The sequence below is a fragment of the Thalassophryne amazonica genome, chromosome 1, assembly GCF_902500255.1.
Source record: "Thalassophryne amazonica chromosome 1, fThaAma1.1, whole genome shotgun sequence".
Taxonomy (NCBI): domain Eukaryota; kingdom Metazoa; phylum Chordata; class Actinopteri; order Batrachoidiformes; family Batrachoididae; genus Thalassophryne; species Thalassophryne amazonica.
In genome coordinates, this window is record NC_047103.1 from 147,050,587 (window position 1) to 147,076,089 (window position 25,503).

General features: G+C 40.1%; 1 protein-coding gene across 2 annotated transcripts in view; it reads right to left on the reverse strand.

The window, feature by feature from the left end:
- Positions 1-25,503, reverse strand: part of LOC117515096 (gamma-aminobutyric acid receptor subunit beta-3-like) — a 115,449-nt gene that overhangs the window by 18,112 nt on the left and 71,834 nt on the right. For both annotated transcript variants that reach the window (XM_034175607.1, XM_034175614.1), the window contains exon 7: positions 7,343-7,495. In XM_034175607.1, the coding sequence (XP_034031498.1) occupies positions 7,343-7,495 (153 nt within the window). The remainder of the gene's footprint in view (positions 1-7,342; positions 7,496-25,503) is intronic.

Consider the following 25,503-nt stretch of genomic DNA (forward strand, 5'->3'; position numbering starts at 1 on the left):
GCTGGGGTCATTGTCAGACTAATGGCCAGGAGGCGCGGGCTAACCAAGAGCTTGAATCCACCACCCAGTGTGTGACGTCCTCCCACCTGGAGTGCTCAGCTGCTGTGGGTGGAGTACACCTACAACACCCAGTTGAGCTAGACCACCAGATTATCACAGTTTGAGTGTTCCCTGGGGTACCAACCCTGTCCAAGAAGAGGACGAGGCCCTGCCATCCGTATGTTCCCACCTGCAGCGCTGTCAGCGGGTGTGGAGGACGGCCTGTCCCGCTCTGCTCTGGACGAGGGGCAGGACAATATGCCATGCAGACTGACATCGAACCCCGGCTCCCCAGTATCGTCCGGGTCAGGAGGTGTGGTTATTGGCTAAGGACATCCCACTGAAGGCAGAGGCATGGAAGATCTACATTTTCTGTTTAGTTAGCTTTTCTGTTAGCTTTATATTCAGTCATGCTTACATTCAGCTTGCTTTGTATTTGTTTCATGGGTACCATGGTGGATCAGTGGTTTGCTCTCTTGCCTCACAGTAAGGCGGCCATGTTGTTGATTCCAATAAAGCAAATATTCACAACTAAAACTTAACTGCATGAGAGTGGAGACTGCTGTGGTGCAAAGGTTTCATCCCCATCATGGTGTGACAAATGTAAAGGAATGTAGGATTTCTTTCTGAAGGAGACAGAAAATGAAAACATACATATGTATATACTTTACTGATCAGTTTCCTGTCCGCATCACATGTGTGACCACAAAGGTACTTTATTTAGATGAACAAACTCATGCCAGTCGTGACCTCTGCTTCATTAAAATTCAAAGGTCTGCCTTTTTAGCCTTTGGTCATCAAGCAGAAATAACTCATTAGAATAGAGCTGCATGAATTTAGCCTCCAGCTTTTAGTAACCTTAACCACTAGGGGAGCCGACTGGCATTATGATTTGCCATCTCGCTGTACTTGTGGAAAGGTATTTTGAGTGCAAATAAGTGAAGTGGCATAGTTTGGATTCATTTTACATGTATGTCTGCGGCTGCAGGACTTCGCCTCATTGGTACTCATGCAAATCCTGACTTACTGCAACGCAATAACATTATATCTCGCCTACTTTTATGTGCCGCTGCTTTACATTCTCCAACGCGGACATAAAAGTTGTCTGTCATTTGTGTGGGTGCATATATAATATAAATGTACAAGTCTTTCTAGCATGTGCACCATAATGTACAGCCAGTGGGTTGGGAGGCGGCGCCAGGATACTTAAGGTCATTCTAGCCCTTAGCGTGATTTATTGAACACGTTACAAGAGGTGGAGATGAGTGTGAGTTGGGGAAAGGGCACGAACTGTTCTTGTCTCCACCACGTTGGCATTTCACGGGGCAGTGCAATCTCTGTTTTTTATTTTGCTGAACAGCAGCCTTGTTCTTTATAGGTGCACCATTACTCTCTGTCTTTCAATTTCACTCCCAACTGCCTCTCCAGCACTCCTCCCCATCCCTGTTCGGACAATTTAATCAAGGGGCCCTGTGCCAATGGGCCTGCTTCCTTTTTCATCACGCTTTTACACTCTTGGGGGACAAATCTAGTTTGATGGGGCTTGTCGTGCTCCCTGTTTCATTCCAGTGTCCTCCTCCTCCAGCTTTTGTTTCTTCCCCTAATCTCCCTGCTACCTTCTCCTTCCTGATTGGTGCTTTATCCCCCCATACCCGCAGACATCAGGAGCATTTATCGGTGTTTTCCATCTCTTGCTCCACCTTCTGTTGTTATCTCCACAAGTCTCTTCCTACGTTAACAGCTGTAACACCGGCACACAGCAATCAACCTTCTGGTAATCATGAACACACCACGTCATTAGCCGCCATTCGACATTGTGAAAAAAAAAAAATAAATAAATTAAATCATTTTGGATGGAATAAAAACGACTTCAAATATCTGTGAATTTTAAATATGTGAGAATAGAAGCATGGGTGGTAAATCAAGGCAGCGTTAATTCTTTTATTCATCGCTGGCGGCGCAAGTTGTCTGTTAACTAGTTAGCATGCACAGTGGTGCAGGATTTGCATGCAGGGAGTCTCGACTTGAGGAAAAGCAGACATTTGACAGTACCTGGAGGCATACAGAAAGCCTTGAGCAACATATAGTGTCAACTATTACTCTAAATATGCTCATATCCCAAATGTAACCAATGGCAACATCTTTGCATTTCATAGAATACAAATAATGAATGTTTATAAGTTCAATGGTATGAATATTTCATGAGGTGAAAGATGGAACAATCCAGAATTCACCGAATCAAATATTCGTTCCATTGAAAGAATGAAAAAACATTCATTATTTGTGTTGTATAACAGCTAAAACAGATCTTTGTCATTTGATATTTTATTAATTTATAAACAACAGAAAAGGGACTTACATTTGGTGTTCCACGGGTGTTTTGATGTCAGCAGTCCAATATGAACTTTAAATTGGAGTCCAAAATTGTTCTCAGTCAACTTGTAAAAAAGTTAGATAGTTCACAAATAATTGCAACGATGTAGTCCGTGATGGCGTGCACTGACTTTGCACACTTCCAAAAAAGAAATTGAAGAGTTCAGGCGCAAAGCCCTGTATCTCCACCAGACCACTCTTGTTTTAAATAAGGATATTTACCTGATGGAAGTTGTACATCTCCATGAATCATTCTTTCTTGTTATGAAATGGTTATGTGCACTGAATGAAATTGCAGAATCTCAAAAATCAGCCTTTATTCAGAAATGTGTTAATTAGCAACCTTTAATATATTTGGCTGCAAAATCTGGTATCTCCACCTTCAGTTTGTTTGCAAAACTCAGTAAGTCCATCACTTTCTGTATGCATCACTCCGCATTTAATCATTAGTGATCGATCTCTGCCCCCCTCCACAGCATGTCTTTTTCCTGGTTCTTTCCCTCAGCCCCAACCAGTCTCAGCAGAAGACTGCCCCTCCCTGAGCCTGGTTCTGCTGGAGGTTTCTTCCTGTTAAGAGGGAGTTTTTCCTTCCCACTGTTGCCAAGTGCTTGCTCACAGGGGGTCGTTTTGACCGTTGGGGTTTTTCATAATTATTGTATGGCCTTGCCTTACAATATTAAGCGCCTTGGGGCAACTGTTTGTTGTGATTTGGCGCTATATAAAAAAAAAGTTGATTGATTGAGTTGACTTTAATGTACGTATGCTAGGACAGAGACGCCAAGTCGGCTAAAGGTTTCATTCCAATGCTCCTCAGCGAGCTCCTGCAGGTGTTCCACCTGCTGCTGCGCCTGATGTTTGGGAAAACGAGCGAGACGAGAGCCGCGTGGAACCACACATCTGGCTCTCTCTGTGTCCTCCTCCTCTCTGCACCACTCCATGGCTCAGAGCCCAACTAAGCATGCAGTCACAAAGTTCTTCTGGTGTGGATTAAAAGGAGCAAACTGGAGCGATCTGAATTGTTCATCAGCAGATGGATGAATATGGGTGTGTGTGTGGAGACAATTCGCCTCATTCACAACGAGGCAGAACTTAACAATGCTCTGTTACGTGGTAACAGGTTGCAGCAGTTCCCGAGGACACCTGATGCCTCTGCCTCAAATCATCACATTTGTGATCAGCAGCCAAGAATGTATATTTCGTGGCATTCGTGACATGCCGTCATTATATGTAAACGCAGCATCAGAGAAGCTCTCGTGGGAGCCACAATCTTTGCGTCACGTGACCGTATATGCCAGTGAGTGGTGCGCTGTTCACTATGTTGTTTTGCACACAAACTGGGATGGCGCTTAAGAGGTTCTGCATACAAACCGCATCTTGACTTGCATTTACCACAGGATTTATGGGGTTTTGTGCCTGAACTCTTCAATTCATCCAGCTTTTCATCTTAACAGCTCATCATGCCTCCAGATGGCTTACAGCATAGTGGATTTGTTTTTGTTTGTGTGTGTGTGTGTTAGAAGAATTAGCAGCATAAACTAGCTCCTTCAAATTGTCGACCGCCAGCAAAAGAAACTCTGCCGTGTGAGCGCACACGGTGGTTGGGGTGTGCAATAGCACATTTCATATAGCACCAAAATTGCATGCTAAAAGAACTACTCCACCTTAGATGAAACACAATGGGAAATGGTATGAATAATTCATGTCACACGACATACAACTCACCAATCAAATGATAAGGATCTACTCAGCCGTTATATAAAATATGATTACAGTATGAACAAAAGGCACGACTGTGGGAAATGGTTTTCAACTAGATTAGGGTGCAAGCGGGTCATTTGTAACTGCAATGCTTTGAAATTACTAAAGAAAATGAGATTCTCCTTCAAACAATTTAATTGTTTGCCTGCTGCCTCTTTGAATTGATTTCTCTAGGAGCAGTATACAGTTATTTCCGGCTTCCACTCACACATATCCAAAAAAGCAGCCATATGTGTGAGATTTTCCATCGATGTACCTGCTGTAAGGTGGTAATGATCCATCAGGAGCAGTGAACGTACCTCTGGAGGAGGCACATGCCGGATACTGACACTAGCAGGAACTCAGACGCGTCGATGTGCGAGAAAACTTGCTGATGCTCTCTAAATATCCTTTCAGGTCCCAAATGAGTTGTACGTGCCCCTGCATGAGAGCGGTGGAGACGGATCTTGCAGCTATATAATGGATCAAAACATATTTTCTAGAAAGCATTATGATGTGTTAAGGTCATTACTGGCCCATTTGCCAGCCGTAGCAACGTGATACAAACTTGAAAGCGAAGCATGGAATGTTGCTTTTTCTTTAACAGTCTAAGGAAACCTGGGAGCTCTTCATTTTGGAATGACTGGACTGACACCACCTTATGAGGGTCAGGTCAGGGATGTTGAAAATACAAAAGTGATTTACATCAGAATTGTAATTCTTATCCTTAATGATTTACAATGGATGTAAAAGTTTCAAAAATCAATTTTTAAAATAATGTCTTTGTTTTGATTCAGTGTCTCCTCACTGCTGTAAATGTAGAAACGTTTTCACTCATCTTTCTCAGCTCCCAGACAACAGTTCGCGCTGCGACAGCAAGTTAGCTCGTTAGCTCGGTTCATTAGCATGGAGCATCAAAAAAAATTCAACCAGCGCCGTCAAAATTAAAAGCAAGTGTTTGGGAGCACATTGGATTCTATAATATTCTGGGTAAGAAGGAGCTTCATATCACTGAATCAAGATGCAAGCTGTGCAAAATGAAGGTCAAGCATTTCGGAAACACAACAGATGCTCGGGTGCATTTAGCATGTCAGCACCTCAAGTTGAAAGAATAGCCACAGCAGCAACATCAGGAGCCAGCCAGCGCACACTGCATCTTCCAGCCAATTCTGAATGTGCAAAAACCATAAATAGGTCCAACGGCTGTTTCATTTCAAAAGGCCTGCTCCCGTACTGCATCATAGAAAACACAGACCTTTATTCAGTTTTGACGGACACGTGCGTGTGTATGCTTGCTGTCCTCACATCGAAATACACAAAAACATATATCGCTTCTGCGACGGGCTGGAGAGTACGCACATTGACAGGCTGTTCCAACTGGACCGGACTGCCAGTTCATGTGGACATGCAGCAGGCGATCTGAACGTCACGTCTGTCTGACAGGACAGCGAGCTGCGCGCCGCAGCACCATATGACAAGCCAACAGTATAACAAATAATCCACTTTCAGTCACACATCAGCAGAAATACTCTGTATCAAACACTGTTTGGTCAGTTATCACAGTGCTTTTTTCTTTTATTAGAAAATACTTTTATCTTTTGTTGACTTTAACCATTTCACGCTCCTGTTATGAGACAGTGAATGTGGTGCAGTGGTAAAGTTTCTGTCTGGCAGTCAGGGCGTGTGGGTTCAAATCCCATGAGTGGCCTTTTTTTTAACCAAGGATATTTAACCATAGGGTTCTGCATTGCGTCCCCTTTTATGTATTATTTATATCAACCCAGTGATATAGACTAATTATACAGCGGGTTTTTATTTTATTTTCCTCCACATCAGCAGCACGAGGTGGTGCAGGTCATTCCACAGTGCGAGCTGCTGCAGCTGCTCACACTGCGTTCCTGCTCAAAAGACACTGTTGCCGTCAGCGCGATGTTTCGTGGTGTGCTAATGAACTGTTTCACCATAATTCAACCAAATTCACACTATGTGTGAAGGGGCCCTAAACTAACACGATTCACAGTAACGACATTTAAAACCTCAAAACCCTGAACTCCCATGGTGCATTGCAGCACAATGTCCACTGTTTATTGGTTAGTTAAATTGCTAATTTCTCCCAAAATATTTGTCTTATCAACTTTACATTTTCGCAGCATTCATCCTTTACCCAAAATACATAAGCATACCAAATGGGAAATGGCACCTCTCTCCAGTCTTGCGTGATCAAAAGCATATACACGCAAGTACACACGACAACACACGTGTTAGTGTGTTTATCCCCAGATACTGGACCATAAAGTGTATGAGCGTCTACAACTACCCCTGGATGAGACACCAGCATGACACAGTTTACTTTCTCAGGTAAGGCTGATACGCACTTATAGCAGAATGGGACAATGCAGATGAAGAGTATTTTGCCAGGTCAGAGGGAGTGTGACTGGGAATCAAAACCCATTTGACATATTGGTAGCCCAGCTCGAATCCCACTGACCTTTAACTACAGCTGTTTGTAATGAACAGAGGATTATCTGTCATAGACAAAAATAAAGTTAACAAATTAACTATATAATGTCGTACTTCTAAAGGTTATCAATGAATAATGATATAGAATTATATTATTATTAGTAATAGTAGTATTGGTTGTTTAGATATGGATATTGAGAACATCTTATAATTTTCTGTTGAATTCCATCATTTAATTTGTGAGTTATTGCTCACACATATAAGCAATCACATAACCTCAGTCCTACTCTGCTGGTTTGTGAAGGAAAGAAATTCAAAGAAACACAAAAATATTTCAGCTATACTTACTGTAATATTATTATGATCCAAAAATGGAGGTAGTGATGGAGTGTTCCACTTACATTTCTTTGATGGCTTGTAAACATGATTATTTGAGAACATTGTTTTACAAAATGTGTCAGAATATTAAAAATGTGTAACAAATTGAAAAAAGGCATCCATGTACACCAATATGATAATAAATAAAAAGTATTAACGATTAAAAAATATTATCTCCGTATGCCAAAGTCATTTTTTTACTGTATCAGGAACTTTTCTCAGGTCTGTTCTTCAGGAATTTTTGCTGCAACTGGTTCTAGGACACAGTGAGAACTTCTACAACTCATTTTGGAAAATCGCTGCTTTTGACTGACTCCAGAATTCATATATTCACTCCTTAACTACTGTTTCTTACCTAAAGCCACTCTGGCAGCAGACGCATCGTAGTTTATCCAGAAGGAGACCCAGGAGAGGATGGTAATCAGGATCGATGGCATGTATGTCTGAAGGATGAAGTAGCCAATGTTCCTCTTCAGCTTGAAACTCAACGACAGTCGCGGATAGGCACCTGTGGGAAGAAGTAAGAAAACAGTGAGCAGACAGAGTCTTTAAAATATTTTAGTCAAGGGTTTTTTTTCCATCTAAATTTAATAAAATATATGGACTGCATTTATATAGCGCTTTTCCATCTGTATCATATGCTCAAAGTGATTTACAATAATGCCTCACATTCACCCCGACGTCAGGCTGCTGCCATACAAGGTACTCACTACACACCGGGAGCAACTAAGGGATTAAGAACCTTGCCCAAGGGCTCTTAGTGATTTTTCCAGTCAGGCTGGGATTTGAACCAAGGATCTTCTGGTTTTAAGCCCAACGCTTTAACCACTAGACCATCACCTCCCCCATTATGAAGAAATTCAGTTTCATTTAAAGTGTCAAAATGTGGATGGGAACCAATGCTGAAGAAAGTCTTATTATTCTAAGGAGCACAAAGAGGCATCTTATGTTTTTGTTTCAGTTTCCATGGCAACACGGACAGCATGGGTTAGATTTATTGCCATGGTAACATGTATCCGTTTGAGCTGAGCTCACATAGTTCTCACTATACACACATACATTATTTCACAATGATGTGAGAGAATATACAGGATCTTGAAAAATTTTTCAGAATTTATAAATTTACACAATGCTACTTCTAGAAATAAGTTACCTTCATAAATGTATCTGAAGCACCTGCTGGGATTTAAAATGATATTTCACATCATGATCTGCAATTAAAAAACATCAAATTTTTTACTTCAAACATCAACCTGTGAATATATCAACATGCATTTCGTTGGCAGACAGAATAGAACAATTTATTACTCCAATAGTCTTCATAAGGGTGAGTCAACAACCCCCCAATACTTTAATTTACATGGTAGGAGAAGTGGTGCCAAGATTATAAAATTTATAATCAATCCAGTCAATGGGACACTCAGGTGTTGAATTACAAAGTTCCTTAAAATGTACAGCATGCAGCACACATTTTCTTTAGGTCCACATGTATTTGGATACTGCTGCCATTTTTGTTATCACATAGTCAGGAACGTATGTAGTTAGGACAGTGACAATTTTTGTAATTCTGCATCTGGGGAGTAATAAAAATACTGCATTAACTATTATATAATGGCTGAGTGAATACTTGTCATTTGATTGGTGCTTTGTATGTCACATGACAGATTATTCGTCCCATTTGTGTTGTGTTCCATTTACCATGCAAATTTGGTTCCATCCATTTTGTACCATTGCACGCTGAGACCACCGTGCACACATACCGAGCGCACACACTAGTGGGGACGCCGTTTAGCTAAACATAGCTGAGTTTGTTTTGCAGACAGACGAGGATTTGAACAAGCTAACTGATGGTGCAAATTCTTCTAACACAAAAAAAACAAACATCCGCTACGCCGTCTGGAGGCATGAAGAGCTGTTAGGATGAAGTTAGGATGAAATGCTGGAAAAATTTCTGATGCGATTTTTTTATTGGACTGAGGAATGCAGACAGCAGTTTGTACACAAAGTCAGTGCACGGTATCATGGACTACATTGTCAGAAGATGACTGAGAACAATTTTGGACTCCTATTTGAAGTTCCTGATGACGTCAAAGCACCAGTGGAACACCAAAATGTAAGTCCCTTCTCTGTTGTTTATAAATTAATAAAATATCAAATGACAACGATCTATTTTTGTCATTATATAAAGCAAATAATGAATGTTTTTACATTCTTTCAATGAAACGAATATTTCATGAGGTGAAAGATGGAATGTTCCACTTAACAAGGCAAAGCCGAGTTGAATGGAACATTCCATCTTTCACCATTGAACTGATAAACATCCATTATTTGTATTATGTAACAGCTGAGAGGATCCTTGTCATTTGATTGGTGCTTTGTGTGTCACGTGACATGGATTATTTGTCCCATTTGTGTTGCATTGCATTTAGAGTGCAGTTTGGTTCCATTTAGAGCGCAAATTTGGTTCCATACGTTTGGTACAACTGCAGTCTGCACACACAGACACAGACACACACCTATACACACACACACACACACACACACACACACACACACACACACACACACACACACACACACACACACACACACACACACACACACACACACACACACACACACACACACACACACACAAAACAAATCCACTGCGCTGTAAGTCATATGACATGACATTTAATTTTAAAACAAACATGGTGGAGTTTGTTTTGCTAACAGATAACAATCTGATGCACATTTTTGGACTCCTACTTAAAGTTCGTATTGGATTATTGATGTCAAAGCAGCAGTGACACACCAAATCTAGATTAATTTCTGATGTAATTTTTTTCGCTGCACTGAGTAGGTACCAAAATGTAAGTCCCATTTCTGTTGTTTGTGAATTAATATAATATAAAGTGACAAGGATCTATTTTAGCCGTTATATAAAACAAATAATGAATGTTTTTACGTTCTTTCAATGGAGCGAATATTTAATTTGGTGGAAGCTGGAACAAATCATTCAACGAGGTGAAGCCGGGTTGAATGATTTGTTCCAGCTTTCACCTCACAAAATATTCGTACCATTGAACTCATAAACATTCATTATTTGTACACTGATGAATTACAAGTAGTTGTATACATTGTGCCTCCAGTTTCAGTGTCAAGCGTGTTCTGGTGATGCGATTCTCCGCATACGGAACCACCGGTCCATACCCACATCTTGAAAATAACCATCTATCAGCAGCAACCAGGTGAAATGTTAGTATCCCTTTGGGCTTCTTCACCTTCTCCAGGTGGGCATCTGGCCCATTTGAATTCGGATGGACTAAATATGACTTTTGACTGAAATCATCACTTAGAGAATGAAACATTTCTCAGTCACTGCACATGTCATGGATTTATTTACAATTGGTCAGTTTAGGTCAGATTGGGGAGCACAGACTGCTGCTGCATGTTCCTGCATGCACAAGACCAGAGGTCCCCAACCCCGGGGGCTGCAGACTGGTACCGGTCCATGGGTCATTTGTTACCTGGCCGCACAGAAAGAATAAATGACTTACATTATTTTAATTTTATTTATTATCTGAGTCTCAGCGATTTTATTTTGAAAAATGACCAGATTCTCTCCGTTACATCTGCCTATGACTCACTCTTGATGCATGTCAAAGACACTTGTTTCAGTCCTGAAATATGTTCCCAATAAAAAATAAAATATTACAGCATCATCTGCAAAGTCACACACCTCCAGTTGGAGATAATTGAAAATATCTAGTAAGTACATTGTATTTTAGAGTGCAAAGATCAAGTATTGTCTTAAGAGATAAGGGATCATCAGGCATGAATGCATCTACCACATAAAAACAATCCTGATGATTCCATATAACCATATTTGGCAACCTTCGCACACAGTATGTGGCCAGTAACCAAGTCAACACAAGCAGAACATGCATTCAACTGCAGTGTGAGTATGGGTACAAAATGTTACCAATCTTAAAATACTGCCCCGTTCCCTTGTATTTGCAGCATTTTCACTGTGAATTGCAGAAATATCTTCACTGTAGCAGATGCAGAAGTGTTTCTTTTTTTTGAAAAATGTAGGCTGAGATTCACAAGCATGTGGGCGTACAAGTGTCCTGGCTGTAACTGCTACGCCAAACAACATCCGCGAGTAGGAGGAACACCATGTGTGAGGCAGAGGAGACCAAGGAGAGGGAGGAGGGGAGCACTGGATGCCGCAAGTTGAGCTGGTGATGGCAGAGCAACAACTTCGGGGAGCAATGGGTGGACAGGTGTCTTGTGTTTGTGTCAAACTTACCAATTCAATCTGTTTCTTTTTAAACACTTTTACAGTAACTATATATGGCTGTGGACTCTGTAGCATCTTTTTCATGCAATATTAGGTCTCAGATTGATCACGTTTTGGTAAAAAAGAAAAAAGTCTGATGTTGGTCAAAACGGGGCAATGCTGCTTACAAAACGGACACACCAAATTTACTTAATAAATAAATAAAATTACAAAAAAGTATATATTTTTAAATTAACTATAATTACCTATAAGGTAATTAAAATTATAAGAAGGAGGCTGCAGCTCATTGCTGTTATCATTATTTCATTAAGGTGATTACCTTCAGTATTTTCTCTGCTTTCCTGTCAATTTACTGCTGATGAATTATACCTTACGTGTAGTATTTCCGGCCGACTGATTCTACTCTTTTGCTTTCTGTCCGAGGCACGGATAGCGGGACGGCTACTGAAGATAGGGTGCCGGACTGACTGTGAGATGCCACGCCTGAAGCTGGTGCCGCAGACTGCCGTCTGCATGTGGAATTACATTGTGGTGGGAACAGGCACACTGACAGCATGAGGAATGCTGGATGACCCCTGCCTGTGGAATAACTGCCTGCGTGGACATCTCATCAAATACATATTCTTTTGTTGTTATGTCATGCTGTTTTGATTTCCTCTTTTCTGTTTCTTCACCTTTAAAGCTTTGTAAAAATGTTGTAACTATTAGCATGGCCTAAGCAGTGGGTCACCCCTCTGAGTCTGGGCTGCTTGAGGTTTCTTCCTCAGTATTATCAGAGGGAGTTTTTCCTTTACTCTGTCGCCTGTGTGCATGTTCTAGGGGTTGGTAGGGTTAGATCATCCTTGTATGAAATGCCTTGAGGCAGCTTTGTTGTGATTTGGTGCTATATAGTAACTTAGCAATGTAGCAATTATATTTAAGATTGATTGAAAGGGGTATTCCTTACGATTTTCTGCAAAATTAAAAAAACAAGTTCTCTGTCCCAAAATGTAGTTATTATAAATTCCATCTTATTTCTGTGGTATTTTGCAAAATTGCGGCTAATTTTATTGTTGGTATTTATTTTGGGGGAATTCCATGGCAAATATAGCGAGTTCATACCTTTACATCTTGTAACACAATGGAAGAATGGCATGGGCAAGGTTCTATCTAAGTTTATGCTGCATTCGATGGAACCTGGGAACACAGACTTTTCAGCATACGTCGGAACAATATATTTATAGATTGTAATAAAGCAATAATAAAAGTCAAGTCTCCTCCACTGACATATTTTAGCAAAGTAAATAAATATGCGGTAACTGTAACTGACATAGCAGACCTGTGTACTACCTGAGTCTGCCGCTTTCTTTCTGCTTCAATTTTATATTTTTTTTGCACTTTCATTCGCAATCGGAAGGTGTGTCATGTTTCATAACCTCCACGCTGCGGACGCTGAATAAGACAGCAAGGGTCTCACGCACACACACACACACACACACACACACACACACACACACACACACACACACACACACACACACACACACACACACACACACACACACACACACACACACACACACACACACACACAGACATCATCTATGACGTTGCCAGAGAAAGTGTATCATGGTGTCTTGTCACTGTGATGTACTACATAATCTCTCTTTCAACTTCTCACGTGTTTACCCTTGGTCAATGCCTCTTCACATCCTTTTGTGACATACGACCAACACATTACGATACAGCAGTGTCAGCAGGGCAGCACATCCAAGAAGCACACATCCAGGCTGGACAAACTGATCAGGTGGACTGGCTGCATGGTTGGCATGAAGCTGGACTCTCTGGTGACAGTGGCAGAGAAGAGAACACTGGACAAACTGCTGGACATTATGTCAATCACCCTCTGCACACCGTCATCAGCAACTAGAGGAGCCTCTTCAGCCACAAACTGCTCCTTCCCAAGTGCAGGACCAACAGACCGAAAAACTCCTTTGTACCTCAGGCCATCAGACTGTACAACTCCTCACTCAGGGGGAGGAGGAGTAACAGGAAGACAGAGGACAGGAATGAGGGGAACAGTAGTAGCCAGTAAACCAGTATGTCTGGTATTTATATTGTGTATTTATATCGATATTTACAAACTATTTACTGTCACTTTTGATACTCTGTGTGCTTCCTACCCTGTGTGCTGCAATACAATGCGGCTGGAACCTCAATTTCCCTGAGGGAGTCTTCCCAGGGGATCAGTAAAGTTCTATGTAATCTAATCAAATCTAATCTAATTTTGCTCTGATAGCATACATAACTATTTCCTTGACTCACGTGCCATCAGGGAACATTTTCCTATGTTTGGGTTATGGTTATTGTTGAGGTTAGGGTCAGCGTGTTCCAGTGAATCGCATCTTGACACAAAGGTGCTTCCCAAATCATCACAAATCGACATTTGGTTACAACAAATGTGATGAGTTGTGAGTGAGAATGTGTTGTACTTTAACCCACACGGATCACAATCCTGCACTGTTTCCAGATTTTGACCATGTTGGCAATATGAGACCGTGGATCATTTATTTGAATTTGAAAAAGTCATATTGGTGCCAAAGAAAATCCTTTTTATAACTTAAATGGCAAAAAAACAAACAAACAAACAAACAAATGGGACTCCACATTAATAAGTCTGATGAAATATCATAAATAGTTGAAAATTGTTGAAAATAATTTGTTTATCAATGTTGTTTTTAAATGTCTTGAATGACCACGAGTTGCGATAAACAACGTAAACAATCAACCTAAGCAATCAGGGTTTCCATCAGCAAACCATTCAAGTTGTGTACAGCAGGATATTTCCAAGTCTGATAGTTCATGTTACCAATCAATTACAAATCATTTGCTTATCAATATAAACTTCAGCTATATCTCTAGCCTTATTGGTTGCAGAGATATAGCAGAAAATGTTTTTCGCACCATGTTTTTGTTGACTTTGAACTTTGTCCGATTCTCTCCAAAAGATAATCATCTTGAGATATGTACGTACCAGGGTGATATGGGCACCATGAGTGAAAATTTGCACAGCTATTTTATAGTTATCTTGTTCACAAACGGACACACACACAGGGCCGATTACAATACCATGCTTCACTGCTTCACAGGGTAAATATTCAACTTTTTTCCATCCCCAGTTGATTTGTTGAATGATTGCAATAAAACCTGCATGATGTCTAACACAGCAGGTTCATCTGTTCACATACAGAACAGACTATGGTAAACCCAAACTTTTACTATGGTATGCAAAAGTTTGGGCACCCCTGATAATTTAATGATTTGACTTTATAAATCATTGGTTGTCTGTATCAGAAATTTCAGTTAAATATATCATATAGCAGATGAACACACTGATATTTGAGAAGTGATATGAAGTTTCTAGTATTTACAGAAAGTGTGCAATAATTATTTAAACAAAATTGGGCAGCTGCATAAATTTGGGCATTGACATTTCATTGATTTGAATACATTTAGCACTAATTATTGGAACACAAAATTGGTTTGGTAAGCTCATTGGCCCTTGACCTCCTTACACAGGTGTGTCCAATCATGAGAAAGGGTATTTAAGGTGGCCATTTGCAAATGTTTCCCCTCTTTACATCTCTTCTAATGAGTGGCAACATGGAAGCCTCTAAACAACTCTGAAATGACCTGAAAACAGAGAATGTTCAACATCATGGTTTAGCATAGGTGTCAAACTGATCCCAGAAAGGGCCAAGAGGGTGCAGGTTTTCTTTGTAACCACCAACTCCACCAGGTGATTTCACTGATGAACATCACTTTGAGCAGATGGAAGAGTTCATCAGTTAATTAGCTAAACTGCAGGATTGTCTTACAGACATAAGGACATGGATGACCTCTAATTTCCTGCTTTTAAACTCAGATAAAACTGAAGTTATTGTACTTGGCCCCACAAATCTTAGAAACATGGTGTCTAACCAGATCCTTACTCTGGATGGCATTACCCTGACCTCTAGTAATACTGTGAGAAATCTTGGAGTCATTTTTGATCAGGATATGTCATTCAAAGCGCATATTAAACAAATATGTAAGACTGCTTTTTTGCATTTACGCAATATCTCTAAAATTAGAAAGGTCTTGTCTCAGAGTGATGCTGAAAAACTAATTCATGCATTTATTTCCTCTAGGCTGGACTATTGTAATTCATTATTATCAGGTTGTCCTAAAAGTTCCATGAAAAGCCTTCAGTTAATTCAAAATGCTGCAGCTAGAGTACTAACGGGGACTAGAAGGAGAGAGCATATCTCACCCATATTGGCCTCTCTTCATTGGCTTCCTGTTCCTGTTCTTCTTCTTACTTATAAGGTTTTGAATAGTCAGGTCCCTTCTTATCTTAGGGACCTCATAGTACCATATCACCCCAATAGAGCGCTTCGCTCTCAGACTGCAGGCTTACTTGTAGTTCCTAGGGTTTGTAAGAGTAGAATGGGATAAAAAAATAAATAAAAAATAATGTGAAAATAGTCAGTTTTGCCTCCGTGTTGAGTGGAGAAGCTGCAGACACTGTGCTTACGTGCTCGTCAATATAAGTGTTCCACCTGCCAATCAAAAGAATTCTGCCGGTGAGAATGAACTGATCAGACACTGAAAACACCTTGCCGCTCCGACCTGAACCATTCGGTGGAAACGGGGCTGTCAGTAGCCTGTAAAAATCCATAAATTAATGGGACTATTAAGATAATGGTTCTGGTGCTGATGTCACTTCCTCTTTCTTTTCCAATGTTGGGACTCGGCCGGAACTTCCTGGTCTTTAATGGCGCGCAGTTCAAAATCTGAATATTTCTCTCTTCAGTAACTGCTCACCAGGAAAGGATACATTTCAAACTGTTGTATAATTTTAGTCTTAAATACTCAAAAAAACATTACATATTGTGTCACCTACACTTTAAGCTTCAATCATGCCTTAATTCATATAAGGATGTTTCAAAATGAATGGTTTGAAAAGCACAATTTGATTTTTTTTTTTTCCCTATTCAAATCATAATATTCTTCAATGTGACCTTTAAGATGCAACAATGTCATAATTTATCCAAAGATGTGTCAAGATTACCTGTTTGAAAAGTGTAACGCAGTTTATTTTTTTCAAAAGATGAAGCATAATGTCTTTTCATGTGACTTTTGAAACAGAAAAAGCAGGGAGTAAATAGAATGTCATAACAACAATCGATGTTTCAACATAAGTAACATCAAAAGCATCACTGATTTTTTTTTTCATTAAAACTAAGAGCATATTGATCGTATTACTGACCTTTGATGTGCAGAAATGTAGGCCAGAAACTGATGTTAGTGTGAATATTACAAGCAAAGCGACATGCAGTGGCGCGAAGCTCGCTCATGGCACAGGGCGTCCTAAACAGGAAGTGCCAAATTTTGAATCCACAGGAAAACAGGAAATGTTCAAATGTCAAACACTTCCTAGATTGACAGAGAAAATCCCATGGAATCTTGCGGGAACTCAGTGGCAAGCTCACACTCAAACAGGAAGTGCCAAATTTTCAGTCACAGTGAAACAGGAAATGTCAAATGTTGAACACATCCTGGCATGGATGGAGCTAGAGCGGAAGCCAGGGTTTCACTGGACTCCCCTGAAATCTGATTGGACATAGATGATTGAAATGTCACTGCACCGCACATCTGGTTGAAAGAGCTGCATTTTGAAATCTGTGAGTCACATTGACTGCTAAGTTCCTTCTGTCTAGTAGTTGGTGCTGTGTACCACAAAAAGTTCTAATCCACCTTAGTAGAAGAAGAAAAATGTTTGCCTCAGATTTGAACTGAACACGTCATTTGAACTATGGACTTCTAATCACACCAAACTTATATTGGTGAATAAACGACCGTACTTTATGCCAGAAATGAGGTCCAGGTTGTTCAAAGCAGTATTTCTCCTTTAATTCGGGTTGCCTTATATACACATGTTTAAGCTAACAGACAGCAGCTGGTTCATGCTCTGTTGGCTTATTAGTGCAGCAGATAACTGAAACAATCCTTCAAATGGTGATACAACCATCAAATTCAACACAAATACAGCTTAGACACTACACTTTAAAAAAAGTGACTGGCTATGTGAATTTTCAACAGGCAGCCAGGTAGGGATCAACTGAAGAATTACACAGGGGTCAAAATTTAAAATGCTCCAATCATATTGAAAACTACATCACTTTACTTGTCTGATTATAAAGATTCAAAAAAGGTATAGTTTGGACTATCTATGACTGAATGTCATAGAAGTGTTGCTCTAATTTTGGTAAAAAGTGATGCAAATTTTCAGTTGAGTTAATAGGATTAATAAATGGAATAGTTTTGACAGTGTTGAATGCTTGGTCTCCAAAGTAAAGATCAAACAAGGTCAATGTCCATTGGATTGGGTAACCCTGTAACATGAACTCAGCATGACACATGATGCAAACTGTTACTTTTTAAACCCCCCAGAAGCTGAAAGGTTTTTGCCATGCTAATGCTCCCCTGAAGCATTTACTCAAAATAAAGTCTGGAGGACCTAAATGACATGGTGAGATGCTGACGAGCTTCGCTCATTCATGTCTGCGACATATGAATGAATGAATGAATGAATGAATGAATGAATGAATGAAAACTGTTTATTTCGAACATTTGATACAACAATTACAAGATAGATCAGTAAAGACAACAACAAAAAAGTTCCTACTGTGTACCCAACATGTCCGAAAAGGGGTAGGGTGAAGCATCAGCTTATTTATCCCTACCCCTTCTTCCCCACAACCAGTAATACCCTTTGCCACATATACACATAGATTCCTACACACCTAAACCGATATCAATATATATATATATATACATATACATACACATACACATATATATATACATACACACATCAACATACATACACATATACATACACATATATACACATATACATATATACACATATATACACAAACATAAATATACACCTACACATACCTACTTACATACAAAATACTATATATTTACAAGCCGAAGCAAAAAACAAAAACACCCTAACCCTCATTACCCTTCCTCCTCCCTATACCCAGAAAAAAACATATTTTTGTACCGCTGTTTGAACTGGTTCATGCTTGGACATTGCTTGAGCCCCACTCCCAATCTGTTCCACATCCTCACCCCACAGACAGAAATACAGAAACCTTTTAATGTTGTTCGTGCCCACTGATGCTTTAAATTAAATTTCCCCCTCAGACTGTAATCCCCTGATCTGTTAAAAAACATATTTTTAATATTTGCTGGAAGTAAATTGTTTATTGCTTTATACACAATTTGTACTGTTTGAAAATGAATCAAGTCTGTGAATTTTAAGAATTTGGATTGTAAAAATAGTGGATTTGTATGATCTCTATAGCCAGTATTATGAATAATTCTTATAGCTCTTTTCTGCATTACTGATAGTGATTGTGTTGTACCTTTATAAGTATTACCCCATACCTCTGCACAGTACTGTAAATATGGTAAAACCAGTGAGCAGTAAAGAATGCGGAGTGAGTTGTGGTCCAGAATATGTTTCGCTTTGTTTAGAACTGAAATGCTTCTTGACAGTTTACTTTGTATATGTTTTATATGAGTCTTCCAGTTTATCTTATCATCTATTATCACCGCCAGAAACTTATTTTCATGTACCCTTTCAATATCTACCCCCTCGACTTGTAACTGAACCTGTATGTCTGTATTACAATAGCCAAATAACATGTATTTTGTTTACTTAAGTTTAATGATAATTTGTTTCTGTCAAACCATATTTTCAATTTTCCCATTTCTATACTGATCCTCCTCAGTAACTCCTGCAAATCCCCCCCTGAACAAAAAATGCTTGTGTTATCTGCAAATAATACTAATTTTAATATTTTGGAAACATTGACAATATCATTTATATAAATTAGAAACAGTTTTGGACCCAATACTGACCCCTGTGGGACGCCACAAGCATTGTCCAAGCATGATGATGTATATTCCCCCAACTTCACAAACTGTTTTCTGTTACTTAAGTAGCTTCTCACCCAGTGCAACACCAACCCCCTAATCCCATACTGTTCAAGTGTATTGATTAATATGTCATGATTAATTGTATCAAAAGCCTTTTTAAGGTCTATAAATATTCCAACTGAATGTAATTTGTGGTCTATGGCGTTTGTAATCTCCTCAACTGATTCTATTAATGCAAGTGATGTTGAACTATGTGCTCTGAATCCATATTGACTATCAGTAAGTAATTTATGTTTATTTATGAATTTGTCTAATCTATTATTGAATAACTTTTCTAATAATTTGGAAAATTGTGGAAGCAAAGAAACAGGTCTATAATTTGTGAAGTGGTGTCTATCCCCAGTCTTATACAGCGGCACAACCTTAGCTATTTTCATTTGATTGGGAAATTTACCGGTTTGAAATGATAAGTTACAGATGTATGTTAATGGTTCTACAATCCATTCAATGACCTGTTTTACCACCACCATATCAATTTCATTTAAATCGGTAGATGTTTTATATTTACAATTATTCACAATGTCTATAATTTCATTTCCATCCACTGCTGTGAGGAACATTGAACAGGGATTTCTTTCTATAAGATTATTATCCCAATCCTCAGATTGGGAATCGGGAATTTTTTCTGCCAAGCTTGGTCCAATATTTACAAAAAAATTATTAAAACCGTTGACTACCTCATCCTTATTTTCCTTCTTGACATTATTATCAATGAAATACTGAGGGTAACTCTGTTTTTTATTACCATTTTTGATAATGCTATTTAATATATCCCATATTCCTTTAATATTGTTTTTGTTATTATATAATATGTTACTATAATATTCCTTCCTACATACCCGTATAATATTAGTTAATCTATTTTTGTATTTCTTATATCTATTTTCTGCCTCTTTAGTCTTTAGTTTTATGAATTCTCTATACAGTGTATTTTTCTTATTACATGCATTTCGTAACCCTTTCGTCATCCATGGTCGAGCTTGGATTTTTGTTTTCTGTAGTCTTGTTTAATTGGACAATTTTTATCATATAATGATGTAAATATTTGTAAAAAAAGTTTCATATGCACTATCAACATCACTTTCACTGTATACCTTTTCCCAGTTTTGCTCCTGTAAATCCTTCTTTAGTGTGTTCATGTTTTCCTCTGTCCGCACTCGCCTGTATTTTATTTTCTCCTCTGGCTGATTCCGCCGATGGTTTCTATTATAAACGATGAAAACTGGTAGATGATCACTAATGTCATTGATTAATAATCCACTCACAGTGTTATTCTCAATATCATTGCTGAATATATTATCAATTAAGGTGGCACTATGGGATGTAATTCTGCTTGGCCTGGTGATTTTTGGATATAAACTCATACTGTACATTATATTGATAAATTCATCTGTTATTTTATGCTTATTTGGATTGAGCAGATCAATATTTAAGTCACCACAAATGAACACAGTTTTTTGATTAGTTTTTGAGAACATTTTTCCCATACAGTCAGTGAATGTTTCAATACTAGATCCTGGTGCTCTATATATACAGCTGACTAATACATTTTTGCTTTTTTCTTCACATATTTCAATAGTTATACATTCTAATAAGTTATCAATCACAGTTGTCATATTGTCTACTATTTTATAATCCATGTTCTTATCCACATACACAGCCACTCCTCCTCCACTCTTATTTTTTCTGTTTACACAATTAAATTCATATCCATCCAGTTCAAAATCCATTCCTTTATCTTCATTGATCCATGTTTCTGATATAGCAATTATGTTAAATATTTTTTAAACTGACTTAAATATTCTTTAATGTTGTTAAAGTTTGCATATAGACTTCTGCTGTTGAAATGGATTATTGATAATTTGTTATCCGTTCTAATGATCCGATTAAACTGTTCATCTGTATAATAGCAACAACTGTCATTGATATTTGAGAAGAAATTATTGTCCGGGTCTATATCGTGCTCCAAGTCCAGTACATTGTGGTCTGTGTATTTAAATGTTCTCAGTTCTACTTTTCCATGATCAGCAATCCTTTGAGTTATATCCTTCTTGTCTCCAGATGTAGATGAATAGGTAGTAGATGAATAGGTTCCTCTGGTCTGTGTCATGGTGTTGTGATGTGTTTGTGTCCTCATACCTTATTGGTCATATTTGTCCAGATCCTCGCTTTAAGAAACACTATTGTTCATATTTGTTCAGCTCCTCGATGTTCCTTATTGCCATGACTTTTGCTTGTTCTGGTGATCCGTTCAGTTTGATGAATATTTTACAGTTTGAAGTCCATGTGTGCTGGATTTTTCCCTGTTTCTTCAAGAAGCGTGCTTTCCTGGCGATGTCGGCATTCCGTTTGGTGAGATGTTCATTGATGAATACGTTTGTCCCTTTCAGTTTTCTTCCTTGTTTTAACAGTGCTGTTTTGTGTTTTCTGTTGATGAATCTCATGATGACGGTTCGTTTATCACCGTCATTTCTCCGGGGCAGAGGGTGGCACGCTTCAATGTTATTTAAATCCATTTCTATACCTTTAGATAGGAGGAAATCAGCAACCTGTTTTTCCACAGAGCTGACCTCCTGTTCACTGGGCTCCCCTCCGCTCTCATTTGTTACCGCCCGTGCGTAGGACCGTGGTTTGATGTGAAGACCTGTGATGATGACGTCGTTAATTCTGGTGTATTGCTCCAATTCAGCCACTCTATTTTCCAGCTGCACCAGATGCCGGTCTTTCTCAGCGTTCTGGAGCCGTAATGCCTTCACCTCCTCCACCAGATCCATGATTGATTTCTGTTGCTGCTTCACAACAGAAATCTCCTCTGATAGAAAGTCCAGAGATTTTTTAATATCGTCACCTTCCTCCGCTGTCAGAACCTTCTTAGGCCCCATGGTCGGCTTATGAGCAGCTTGTCGATCGCCGATGTTAACAGCCTGCGTTGTTTGTCTGGTGCCGCGCGGCCTCGGTGTTTCCGCGCTGATGGATCCGCGGTGGCTGCACGAGGCCTCGGGGAAGCGGCACTCGTGACGCGTGGCTCTAATGACGCAGCGCGCGGCCTCAGTGAATTCACCACGTTGAGCGGGCCTCGGACGTTGTTGCTGTCCAGTCGCGGGGCTAAGTTGCCGGTTGAGGTGGTATTCCCACTGTCCGGGTTGGCAAACACCGGCGTGGCAGATGGCAACCACAAACACCACCTCTGAAAACTCAGGTACAAACTTTTTGCAGCTCGCTCTGACGACACGCAGCTCTGACTGACTGTGACTGACGCCGTACTAACCGTACAATCTCTCCCAACAATAATTAGTTGTATTTCAAAAAGAACATATGCATATTACTGTAATTTATCCAAAGACATTTTAACATAATTTGGAAAGTGTTACTAAAATCATGCTGGACATTATTCCTGATATGGACTGAGTATTGTGTGAGGAATGAAAGGATGTCACATCAGTTGATGGAAATAAAAATTGTCAACCTACAGAGAGGAGAATTCAAAGACACCCCTGAAAATCAAAGTGAAAAAATCATGCGGCAGTCCTGTCTAATTTGTTAAAATTTCATTGCAGCAACTCAAAATGGTACTCAGTAGTTTGTATACCCCATTTGCTTGTATGCATGCCTAACAACATTGGGGCATGCTTCTGATGAGAACGCGGATGGTGTCCTGGGGGATTGCCTGCCAGACTTGGACCAGGATCACTTATTTCTGGACAGTCTGAGGTGCAACCTGGCAGCATTGGATGAGCCAACACATAATATTCCAGAGGTGTTCTATTTGATTTAGGTCAGGCAAACCTAGTCAATGGTATCAGGTCCTTCATCCTCCCAGAACTGCCTGCATACTCTGTCTATATGAGGCCGGGCATTGTCATGCACCAGAAGGAGCCCAGGACCCACTTCACCAATGTAAAGTCTGGCATTGGGTCCAAGTAATTCATCCTAATACCTAATATCATTTAGGGTGCCGTTGCCTAGCATGTAGAGGTCTGTGCATCCTTCCAGCGATACGCCTCCCCATACCATCACTGACTCACCACCAAACTGGTCATGCTGAATGATGTTCCAGGCAGCATAACTTTCTCCACAGCATCTCCAGACCCTTTCACCTCTGTCACATGCTCAGGTTGAACTTGCTCCCATCTGTGAAAAGCACAGGGCACCAGAGGCGGACCTGCCAATTCGGGTGTTCTATGGCAAATGCCAAATTCAGCTCCACCGTGCTGGCCAGTGAGCACAGGTCCCATTACAGGATGTCGGACCTTCAGACCACCCTCATGAAGTCTGTTTCTGATTGTTTGGTCAGAGAAATAAACACCAGTGGCCTGCTGGAGGTCATCGGACATCACAGTGTCTTAGTGGTTAGCACTGATGCCTAACAGCAAGAAGGTCATGGGACTGATTCCCACCTGTGGCCTTTCTATGTGGAGTTTGCATGTTCTCCCCATGTTTGCATGGGTTCTCTCCAGGTGCTCTGGCTTCTTCCCACATCTAAAGACATGCAGGTTAGGTGATTTGAAAACTTTAAAAGTTGTCCAGGTGTCCCTTGTAAAAAAGATCTTGATCTCGATGAGAATAATCTGGTTCAATACATTCAATTTTGTTGGGCTCTGGCAGTGCTCATCCTGTTCCTCCTTGCACAAAGGAGCAGATACCAGTCCTGGTTATGGGTTAAGGACCTTCTGCCATAGAAGGTTCTTAACCCATCAGCAGTCCAGCTATCCAGCTTTCCTAGAGTAACTGCCTGTGTCTTGGGATCTCCTCCATGCTCTTGAGACCATGGTGAGGGAGACAGCAAACCTTCTGGCAATGACTTTTATTGATGCATCACCCTGCAGGAATTGGACTGCCTGTGCAACCTCTGTAGGTTCCAGGTACTGCACCGTGCTACCAGTAGTGACACTGACTCTAGCCAAATGCAAAACTATGTCAGTCAGGAAAAGATGAGGAAGGAAAATAGTCACCTCCACAAGAAAAAACGTTCCTGTTTTGGGGTTGTCTCATCATTGCCCCTCTAGTGCACCTGTTGTTAATTTCATTAACACCAAATCAGCTGAAACTGATTAACAACCCCTCTGCTACTTAACTGACTACCTCAATATCCCAGAAGTTGAATTGACTTGACGCTGTACTGTGATTAAAAAGTATTTCAGGAAACCTCTGAATGTTCCAGTGAGCACTGTTGGGGCCATAATCTGGAAGTGGAAAGAACGTAATTTCACCATAAATCGGCCACGACCAGGTGCTAAGATGCACCTAAGATGAAAATTTCAGACCCCTCCATGATTTCTGAGTGGGAGACCTTGCAAAATCGCAGGGTGTTCAAATACTTATTTTCCTCACTGTGTGTGTATATACATATATATATATATATATATATATATATATATATATATATATATATATATATATATACACGAGGGCTGTCAATAAAGTATAAGTCCTTTTTATTTTTTTTCAAAAACTATATGGATTTCATTCATATGTTTTTACGTCAGACATGCTTGAACCCTTGTGCGCATGCGTGAGTTTTTCCACGCCTGTCGGTGACTTCATTCGCCTGTGAGCACTCCTTGTGGGAGGAGCCATCCAGCCCCTTGTCGGAATTCGTTTGTCTGAGAAGTTGCTGAAAGACTGGCGCTTTGATCAAAATTTTCTAAACCTGTGAGGCACATCGAAGTGGACACGGTTCGAAAAATTAAGCTGGTTTTCCGTGAAAATTTTAACGGCTGATGAGAGATTTTGAGGTGATACTCTCACTTTAAGGACTTCCCACGGAGCGAGACGTCACGCAGTTGTCCCAGGCGCCGTCGTCAGCCTGTTTCAAGCTGAAAACCTCCACATTTCAGGCTCTATTGATCCAGGACGTCGTGAGAGAACAGAGAAGTTTCAGAAGAAGTTGGTATTAGCATTTTATTCGGATATTCCACTGTTAAAGGAGATTTTTTTAATGAAAGACGTGCGGACGGGTCCGCGCGTCAGGACGCAGCCGGCGCGGTGCGGCGGCACAGGAAAAACACCTCCGTGTTGGTAACCAGTTGTAAAATCCAGGCGGCTTTTGATGGCTTTCAGTGGAGTGAGTATATGAGAAATTGTTTAACAGCTGGACATGTCCCAACTTGTCCTTAAGGCTTCCAACAGAGGTGTTTTTCCTGTGGCGGAGCGTCGCAGCGGCTGCGAGCCGACGCTGCAATCCGCCC